The sequence below is a fragment of the Anneissia japonica genome, unplaced genomic scaffold, assembly GCF_011630105.1.
Source record: "Anneissia japonica isolate Jap-2015-1 unplaced genomic scaffold, ASM1163010v1 scaffold131_len961581_cov171, whole genome shotgun sequence".
NCBI lineage: Eukaryota > Metazoa > Echinodermata > Crinoidea > Comatulida > Comatulidae > Anneissia > Anneissia japonica.
Genome location: NW_022750285.1, coordinates 749,457 through 760,745, shown reverse-complemented (window position 1 = coordinate 760,745; position 11,289 = coordinate 749,457). Strand labels below are relative to the sequence as shown.

At 33.0% G+C, this 11,289-nt stretch overlaps 1 protein-coding gene across 2 annotated transcripts in view; it reads right to left on the bottom strand.

Moving 5' to 3' along the window:
• Positions 1-256: 256 nt before the first annotated feature.
• Positions 257-11,289, bottom strand: part of LOC117121282 — a 19,447-nt gene continuing 8,414 nt past the window's right edge. The window contains exon 5 of one of the 2 annotated variants that reach the window (XM_033266416.1): positions 257-3,709. In XM_033266416.1, coding sequence (XP_033122307.1) covers positions 3,504-3,709 — 206 coding nt within the window. In that variant the 3' untranslated portion in view covers positions 257-3,503. Of the gene's footprint in view, positions 3,710-7,800; positions 8,030-11,289 lie in introns of those variants that run through there. The other variant, XM_033266417.1, reaches the window with a different exon arrangement.

Here is an 11,289-nt window from a genome sequence, read left to right as displayed (position 1 = left end):
ACTGAAATAAAATAAATTATGAATACACAAGACAATTTTTCATGGAATATAGAGTATTAACTAATAATTTGAAAATGCCAGAAGAAAACAGCAGAACTGTCAAAACATTGGTTAAATAAATTGTATGTTCCAAGAAATCAATTTGTATCATCTTCTGTTTATACACATCCACTCAAAAAATATAGAAAAAAAAATGAATTGATACTAAAAATGTAAATGATCATATAACACATAATGAATGCAAAATGCAACCATCTGTTCATTATATAGTACAAGAAATTTTAATACCATTAATTGATGAAAACATGGAAAAATCAATTACAAATTCCACTGGATCTACTTCACGGTTAGCATTCCCTACTAATGTAATGTACCAATATTTAAATATTTGGCCTACCCCTATTAAGAAAACAATGGTACAAAATATTGTAGACCAGCCTCATTAGCTGGCAAGAAATATATATTAGCCTCTTACACAAGCTGACTCTAGTACTTTACTGTGTAATCTATTACCTATTATTTTGCTTGCAGTCTGTTAACGTTCTATTAAAAGTGTTTATTTTGCCGGCTTTAACTCAAATCTGCCTATCCTTAAAGCTCTGGCCACACTATCGAACTTCATGTGACAAATAAATGTGATAGACATAATTAAGTGTAAATATGACATAATCATGCCCATATATGAGCACATTACACAAATTTGATAGTGTAGAGTGGACAGAGTTTTACTTTAGGTTTGGAATGTGCTGTCTAAACTGGAAATTTGTCTAAACTAATAGGCATTCTACCGGCTAAATATCCACTGCTTATTCATTCTATTAGTGTGTGATTTTCAGTAGATCACAAGCAGAAAAATTGTAATCATTATGGAAAAACCTGATGGCACTGTCACACGTTGACGATTTAGCCAGCGTATGAAAAATCTGACGTATGTAGACGTATTTGACGTGTTCCAGACAACCACAGAAATTACTGAAGATGTTTCTAACTTACAGTTACCATATAATGGCGTATAGGCAGCATTTAGGGGAACAGGTATATAAAAATTGGGTAATGATAATATGGTGATGTTGATACTGCCATGTCTAGTGTGGTTATGTTTTGAATTGACGAGCGGCAGCCTTTTTATAGTCTATGTCATGTAATCGTCGGCTATACGCTGCCATGCACTCTGCATAAGGTAGATTATTGTTGGGCATAAGTTGTGAACGCCGGCAACACGTTAAGCAGTCGTTGGTATAAATTTCTTAAGTTATCAAAACGTTCTAAATAAATTACTAATACGTTATGTATACGTCAAACTCGTTATGAATATGCTATGAATGTGCCCAAAATTTAAAAAAAAATACAAATACGTTATGTATATGTCGAACTCGTTATGAATGTACCCAAAATTGAAAAAAAAAACCATATCGATAGTTCAGTGTATGCCAGCATTTTAGAGAAATTTTGATACGTCGGCATACGCTGACTAAAGCGTCAAGGTGTCACAGGGCCATAAAGCATGTTAAAATACAGTACCCTGTTGAAATACTCTACTCATTAGAAACTAATGTGTTATCTGAAATTCGGTCCACACTACAAAATTTTATGTGACAAAAAAAAATGTGATATACTCATGTTTGGGTGTACTACTATGACATCATCATGACCATTATTATTATTTCTTTTATTTCTATCATCTATATAGCGCCCTCTCTTTGCAGAGCTTCTTTTTTTAACCTGGTCATTGGGTCCACATAGCTGGTAATCAGCACAGGAGCAGGCAACCCCACCAGGTATATTAAAGTGCCTTGCTTAAGGAAACAAGTGAAATCTACAGTGAGGGATTGAAACCACAACCTTAGAGGTTGGTAAACCATATATTTGTAAATCACACAAATTTGTCACATAAAATTTGATAGTATACTCCAAAATCTAAAGGTAAACAAACTCCAAGATATTAACAATTAAGCGTGAAGTGATGATATATGCACACATATTTGTTTGACTGTCATTTATCTATATATTAATATTATAATTATTTCTTTTATAGCACAAATTGCCCTACCAATACAACAAAATAAAGTAAAGAAATAAGATAAATGATATATAAAAAAAAGGTTAAATAAATAGGTTGGGCAACATAAAATATACTGAATGTTATCTATATTGGCCTATAATATGTTTCGGTATATGCACTCAAATCAAATAACTATTTTGACTTTCATTGTGTGAACACAACGTCAACAGAAGGTGGGGAATTTGGGTAAAGATCCCAATCCCAGTTAAAATGAATATAAAGTAATTGAAAACATGCTAACAAACAAGCATAACAATAATGAAGGAATAGCTATTAAAGATAAAAATATTTCATTTAAATTAGAAACAAGTATAATTGTATACAAAAAAAAATCGTGCTGTTCTGTGTAAAAGGCCTATAAATATGACAGTTTATACTGTCGTATAAATACAGTAGTTTATGTTTATAAGTACATATGTAGTACGGATAGTTCCAAGTGCAACAATAAAGCGATCTATAAAAATGATATACAAAACAAGATACAAGGCAAACTGCCAATAAACTACACACAAACAAATATTTTCACCTATTTACAACTGACGTACATTTTCTCACCTTGAATTAGGCCTACATTTGTTAGTAAACTCATTAGAATGTTGTTTTCAACATTTGCAAATGCCAGCAAAGTTCTGCTGTGCTAAAATCTAATTCATCATTTAGGAATTACTTTTTTCAGTTGTTTATACAATTTAATATTAAAAACATGAGCATGAATGTTGGAAGAAATTATATTGCACCATAGCAACAGGTTCTAAACAATAACAAACTGAAAATTCTCGGTGAAAAATACCACCACCAATGTAAATTAAACAATTTCAATAAAATCTCTATGGAAACAAAATATACGGAATGCATCTAATAACTTTTTCCCTGAATAGTTGTAATTTTACTATACTGTAGTTAACCACTAATCACTTTTCTCTGAAAGTGACAATTCCATTACTTTCTATCTGCTATGATCCTTCTCTAATAAGATTTATACAAATACACAATGCAAAGAATTGTGTTTCTACTGCTACAAAACATAAGCAAGATAGATAGATCAATATAAATAATTAAAAAAACAAAATATAGATTTAAAAAAGTAATACATCTAACTACTAAAAGTGAGAACTGAAAATCCAAGATATGAAGGGATTGTTTTTTCAATTATCAAGGTATTTGGGTCACTGGAATCTTTTTTCCTAATTGTTATGTTAGGTTACTTTGGTAGAATATTGTGGCGTCTGAATTTTGCATTAATTAATTTTTTTTTTAATAGTCATTATAAAAATGTAAATAACCTAGTCAGATCATTTTATCAAATATTATTTGACTAGAAAAACTACCTCAAGTCAAACTTAGAAACATGGTTTACATTCTCCATGTGACTGCTAAGTTCACATGCGTTACTTCTGAATTTGCACTGTAATATCACCCAGATGTTTGTTGTATCATGCAATCATGGATAGCGTGATATTCCAGCGTCTCCTGCCGGATCTGTGTCATCATCGTAGGAACCAGTGCCGCGTGCACTCTTGGCGTGACTTTCGTCAACTGCTACCACATCGTGGAATTCCTCTTTCCTCGTGGAAGCAACTGGTTTAGGGTCTCTTCCCTTCACTGATCGTGCTATATACATCAATGCCAGGATATCTAGCATAATAGCTGGAAAAGAACAAGAAAACACATCAACCAGATTTCTAATAGAAGCACAATCATAAAGTGAAATTCTAAATCAAATTAACTGCTCACAGTGTATTTATACTCATTCACAGTGCCCACCCTAGAACTCGAATCACTACAACAGAACACGATTTTAGAACTTTTAAAAATCATCCTCTATCGTAGCAAAAATCGTGAATGTGTGAAAGGGGAATTATTAGTCACAGAATACGCCCATACGTAATTCATCCCAATTGTGAGTTATGGGTTATTCTCCTACATTTATACCCTTTAGCATTATTGGTAATAGTGCTAATTTACATTATCCTCCACTTATATTTTATTATATATATATTTCAAAAAGTGCAGATGTGATTTTTTACTTGGCCTTAAGTTCTGTTCACACCAGATGTGACAGACATCTGTGATGCGTCTATATTATATGTGTATGATGATGTCATATCATGCCCGTGTAAAGGAGGTCTAATTATTTTTTTTGTCTTGCCTATCTACCACCTCATGCTGCCCGGGAGTCTAGTGAAAATTAAGCAAAGCTTTTTCCTTCATACATATGTACAGGCTAAGAATACGGGAGACCGTGGGCTAGTAAAATCTCTAGTAAACTAGACCGGTGGGCTAGTTACCGAAGAGAGCAAGGCCTGAAGTTACAGTTTATAGATCTCTCTTTTTGCTTTGTTTATGCATTATTGTCCCCAGTCAGCAGAGAGAAAACAACAGCAGCAGTATTGAAAACTTCACAGTAAATGAAGATACTCTTTAAATGGCAAAATGGAAGCTATTACAATAACAGAATTGAGATATGAAGTGCCTGTTCATCTCTCTGCTGAGAATTGGTGCACTGATGCATGAAGAACATACATAATGTTAAAACAATATTTATACATTATTGGCAGCGTAGCACTTGATTTGACAATCTGACCTTGTTTGATCTAATCTACATTGAGGGAAACTCAGTTATGGTTACTTTTTTTAAATAATACTGTTAAAGTAATTTTCCTGTCATTTTGTGGCCACTGGTGGCCATTGTAGTACTGTTACATATGAGAAAAAAAAAAGATCAACAGAGCGAGTGCTATACTTTATAATATTCTAGGAAAATACATTTGAGTGTGATTTATCAATTACCACATCAAATCAGATGATTCAGCATTGCCTAAAACATGACTAATACTTGTCAGTAGATTTCATGTGTGTTATTGTAATTGCATTGCACTTTTAAGAATACCAGTCTCCCTCCAATTAAAGACCACCTCCATTTAAGGACCACCTTTCTGCAGTTCCAAATGAATGTTTATTATTTATTTTTATAATTTTTCTAATTAAGGACCAAAGATGGTCTTTAATTGGAGGTAAACATGTATTCTGAACACAAATGTTATGGATTAGATGTAGGATGAGTAACAATATTACATTACAAATACACAAAGAACAGACATACCTATTTGATGAATAGAATAGAAGAATCAACATCATTTTGGTAGAGAACCAGGAATGTTCCATTTTGCAGCAGGTGAAGATTTAATGTAAAAATCAACCCAGTAGGAAACCCATCACCAATAAAAATGTAGAAGGAAGCCATGCAATGATATATGAAAGAGAAAAAAAATTAACATGCATTAATATGTATGAAGTTACTAAAAAGAGTAAAGTGGTATAAAAAAGAATAATTTTGTCATATTTAAACAAAAAAGTTGAAATTTGGAAATTCACAACATGTGGCTTAGTGATCAATATGATTTTAGGTAAAAAAATCAATGCTCTGGTGTTGTAGTTTTGAGATGATAAACCTCACAGCTTAGTGGTAGATCCAGAATTTTTTGCTGGGGTAGCGTGAGAGACAGTCGAGGACCTATTGTCTGAAGAGGAAGAACCTATGGTGAAGGTTTTAGTGTGTTCCCTCACCTTGTGTGGGGGTGCAAGGGGATATGCCCTCTGAAAGCTTCAGAGTTTTCAAAGGTTTGGTTTTGGTTGTTGCGGGGGGGGGGGGGGGGAATGAGGGGAGAGAATGACCCTTTTGCCACTCCCTGGATCCACCACTGCACCTAAACTCACACTACTGCTTGCCTTGACTCATGCAACAATAATCAAAGTGGTAGTTACGGTACATACTAGCGATCATTTCTTGTTGCTAATAACTCAGGCTGTTTTCAATTTAAACAACCTGAGATTTCCATGCCAGTGTATACTGACATGTATACTGACAAATAGTCATGTGACTAAGTGCCAACTACCAAAGTAATCATTCTTGATGTAATGTTTTTTAATATAAAATTTAATGATGCAATATAACAGAAATAAATTACTTTCTACAAGTTATACAAATCAAACACAAACAAAAATGTGTGCTCAGGAGTTTTAAAAGCATGTGTGTTGTATTTTTTTATTTTCTCATAACTTCAATCAAAAACATAGTTTTTGCCACTATATATAATTTTCTATACTTAGAAACTACCATATTAATACTTAGTACAATTTCAAATTAATAAAAACAATAATTTTTGGTCTCTATGACCAGCATTATTGTCCTGTTTAAAGATTAGAAATTTCTATGTATAATTAAAAAACATATAAAAATTTAAATACTAAATATTATATTTTAATACTAAATATTTTTATTTCAACTACTACCTGTAATTAGGTAGTTCAAATTATTTTAATATTAAATAATTAATATTAAAGGAATTGTTATACTTAATAACCAAAAAAGAAAACTTAGCATGATTTTAACGTACAAGAATCAGTATTATTATAAAATCTCTACAGTTAGTACAGTATTGAATACACTCTTTAACAACACTGTATTGATTTACACTGTGAGAATCTACACAGATGAATTGTTTGAATTATGGAATAGGACACAACAATGTGATAGATCATTAACATATTCTGTTTACATAACTGCAACAAATGCACAATACAGCCAGCAGTATTGAGATTTTAAATGCAAGTACGAATGAAATACCTACTGTACCTCCAAGATTCATAACATTTTATTAGAAACTGGAGGGAATTTCACAGTTCCTAATATTAAAATTTAATTTACTTCATATCTAAAAGCAAGTATTACAAATTGGAAACGATACTCTATCTATTAAATAAAGCCGCAATCGCACTGGACTTAAAAATATGGAAGATTTTACCAAGAATGTTGGTTACATTCCAATGGGTAAATCTTACCACTGTCTGCACTTGGATTTTTGTAGTCGGTTAGTTTTACTGCAAGAAGTGGTAAAACTGACCAAGCTGGGAAATTCAACTATTGAAGGCGATAATCTGTGACATAATCCATTAAGTAACGCTCAAATTACTCTGGAAGTTTAAACCAAGAAAAATGTTTGAATTGGACTTTTTGGCTTGGTAAAACTATACCTGGTCAGTTTTAATGGGTAAAATCCACTCGGTTAAGGAATGTAAATTTCCTGGGGTGTTTGCAAAATTCCAGTGCAGTTGCAGCTTTAGTCTTCTTAATATTTTATTAAGTGGAGATGTTCTTATCAACAGTAGTGTATGTAGGATTACTGACATGATGGCGAGTTGAATGGCCGAGCGGTTAAGGCAGGGGCGCTGCAACCGACAGCCATAATATCGGCGTTGGTTCAAATGGGATAGCCTGGTGTACTGGTACAGACAGCCCCCGTAGTGGACGACGAGAGTTGCTGGTACTGGGTTACTGGGTAGCACAGACACGAAGGGACCCTTAGGGGCAACTTAAGTTACTGATCGAGCTACAAGACCACATATCAAGCGCCATGAGCATTTTGTTTGATGGATACCGGCACTATACAAATGTACAATGTTATTATTATTATTATTATCATTATCATTATCATTATTATTATGGGAGAGTGGGTGCTGATGTGGAAGTGATGATAAAGTGAAGTGGTGCTACTGGGTATAAATGATTATGAGGTGATTTTTTAAATATATGAATATAATTGTTTGCTTAGTATTAGTAAGTTCTTAATGGGGATCCTCCTCACTCTAGATACACCACTAAAATAAAATTACATTCTTGGGAAACAAATGTTTCTTAACTGATTTTTCTAAAATATATATATTTTTTTTATTTCAAATTCAAGACTGAAGTATAGAAAGTGCAAGTTAATAAACAATAAGAAAAGAGGAAAAATATATAAAATTAAAAAGTTTTGGAATGCATTGTGGAGAACATATTAGCAGGATGCAAACATCAAATGTTTTCAAGTGACTGATATTCCTTTCGTTGCGCTTCAATTTCTGCAACCGTGCTCTCGTAAACAGTGTAAACGCAGTATAATATTCCCAGGGACATAATTAAAGTTCCTTTTGAAGCAAAAAAAAAAAAAAAAGAGAAAATAACAACAAAATGTAAACTGAAAACTAGGAAATATTTTAATGAAAAATAATGCTAATAACACTATTTTTTTCTGTATTTGTAAATTATAAATACAGTAGGTTGTGCTAGTTACAAAGCTAAACATAAGATGATAATAAAACCAATACAAAAGTATTTATAATAAAACATTACATTAAAATATAAAACATTAATAAAATATAAATAATTGATAATGTATAACTTCAAAAAATATTTTATAAAATATAATTGTACATTACTGTTTTTAAGCACTGTACAAGGAAATTTACTACATAGAAAACTTGCTAAGTTCAGTTCCCAAGGTAACATTATTTTGTTCATATTGTACACATTTTTAATGTTCTACTGTACCTTTGGTCAAGCTACAGTATAGTCTAATCAATGAATACATTGAGAATGTAACAATTGTTAAAAAAAAACAACAATATGACAACCTAGGTACAATGCAAATACACTTTCTGTAAATTATTATCTTCTGTTATTTCAAAAAGTTATGAGGAAGTTCATAGTTTTTTTACAAAGGATTTTGACAAGTGAAACCCTCTGTTACATGAATGACAATTTTTTTAAGAATCCTGTCTGTCCAGAAAATGGAGAGAGCTTCTGTATGCTTGATAGCTCACAAATGGATGGATTTTATTTCTTTATCTTACTTTTAGCCAGCTAGGGATACCTGTACGGTATAACAATAAATATTATACTAAGTATTATACTATATTATAATGTACATATAAATTTTTTCCTATCGATAAGAATTCTGAAATAAGAGAGAACTGAAAAATGAATATATGAATAATTTACTAAATTGATATACATGAATAAATATAGCGGATAGTTTGTTGCTGATATTGTGCTACCGTGATACTGTATGTTCTAGTGTAAAATTGAAATATACCAGAGTTCCTCAAGTATAAGCCCATTACTGAATACAAAATGGAATGGTTATGGGAGTGGGCTTACACCCAAGAACCAGGAAGTTTGAGCCACACTAGGTAAGTCTAGCCTACTCCTCACAAGTACTGTACAGTAGTCCAGCCTTGGGCCTACTGTAGGCTTCACAATGTGTCCAATTCCTATTTCAAAACACTATAATTAGCGGTGGGCTAAAACCTAAGTCATGAAAAGTACTTTAATGTTTGAGGGTGCGCAAAAACTCGCAGAGAGCAAGGACTAATACAGGAATTTTTTTGCTGGGGTGGGCAGGGACTACATGGTCTGAAGAGAGGCGGGTGGGGAGGCTGGTGCAGCCTCAAGAGTTTTAGCCCCTTTCGCTTAGATCAGCCACTGGAGATGGGCTAATACGCAAGGAACACCGGTATATTTGTTGCTTTAAACTTAGTTTTATGTCACTTTATTGGTTTAAATGTTTTCTTTCTTAGCTGATGTAACATTTTACATTATTATTATTATTATTATTAGTGTTTTTGTAGTTAAAACAATCGTTTGTAATGACGTCATCGCCGCAAATTGGGTTCGTAAAATCAAGAGCTTGTAAATGGGAGGTTCGTAATTGGGAGATATTACTGTACAATAATTCTGTTATTACAGAGGTATTTGAAAACCAATTAAAACAACATAATTATAATTTTGAGTATACGGTAAGAAGTACAGTAGCTGCCGCGACACACCAAGTCATGCACCTCATTATGGAGCAATACTACGCAAGCAGTCAATGCAACCGCGTGTCTCCAAAACTAAGATACAGTTTACATAGATATTAGAACCGTTAGATATTAGAAAGTTTTTTAACTGAACTTCATTCCATCTCTCTTTTTGCATTGTAAACTTATATTGGCAATAAATACATTTTTTGTGTATGTTTTAAATGGAAATTATTAGGTTCTAAATACATCAGTTATGTACAAGTTATAATACTGCAGGAGACAGGCCGCAAACAACCGCTCGGAAGGTACAGTACAGGCGTGAATTACTGCCTCCGTACCACACGTAATCTTCGTAGTACACTCGTAAGATACGCGTAACAAAAACATAATCGTAGATAAACGTAGAACGTAGAACATAGTTAATTTAGAACGTAGAACAGTTTCTAACGTAGTCAATAAGTGTGTACAATGCGTAGAACCGGAAAACATCGAACGTATAACGTAGGATAGAATGTGGTCTATCGAACGTTTATCTAGAATAACGTTCATCATAAACAGCAAATAACCATAGGCCAAGGCGTACACCTTCCTTAAAATTAGTAATTACTCATGAAAATAAAGTCAAACTTTTCTCGATGTAGTTTTAGACAGCCTTGTACTTACTCTTAGCTTGTATGTTGCCACAGCGGTGTATGTAAGAGCACCGGCGCATACCTATAACCAGCAGATAATATAGGATGAAAATCTGCTTCCCTACTCGATTGGGAGCCTAAGCCTATTATTGCATGATACATGGCTATGTTGTGCCTGTTCTGCAATCCTAAATTCAACTACGGCCCTTTATAGGCCTAGTCAAGATTAAATTATCTTTCGTATTCTACAGACATAACTATCTAAAATACTGCAATCAATGTATAGCTGAGTTGCTAAATCAGAAAGTGACAAGAAGAAAATGCGACAAACTTTTTTTTTATGTAGGACTGCAGCCTAGATAGTCCATGTCTTCATACACGAGAAAATGTAGTTCACTACCAATTCTCGTCGGACTCGGTCGTAACGTTGTATTAATCTATTATTAATATTTTGATTATTTAAATTTCTTACTATCTAATTCATTTAATCTTTCTCAAAAAGATAAAACCACGGCTTGTTTTGGTTCGTCTTTTATATTTTTATTAAGACTTTTAAAACCATGGTGTAATAATTTCTTTGTCGTTATACCCGTAATGCGGTCGATGTTTACAGTTGGGAACAAACCACATGCTCCATGCCGTCTCATGTTTCAAGAGTCAGAGTCGCGCTCTGTTCGGTTGAATGGTTTATTATCACGCTAGCACAAAGGCGATTTAAACTTTCAGCTTTTATTTACACATTGAGACCTATATATACCAGGGAACTGTGATGTAATATCCTGTTCCCTGATTTATAACATAAATATAATTACTATTACAGTTCCTTATAGTCTCACAATCGAGCAGGAACGTATGTATAACAAGTGAAAATAGCCATTTTACCCACCCTTAATTTGTGTATTCAATTCTTTTTCGTTATACCAGGTTTTCGTTATCAGGTGCTCTATATATATTATATATACAGTATATATA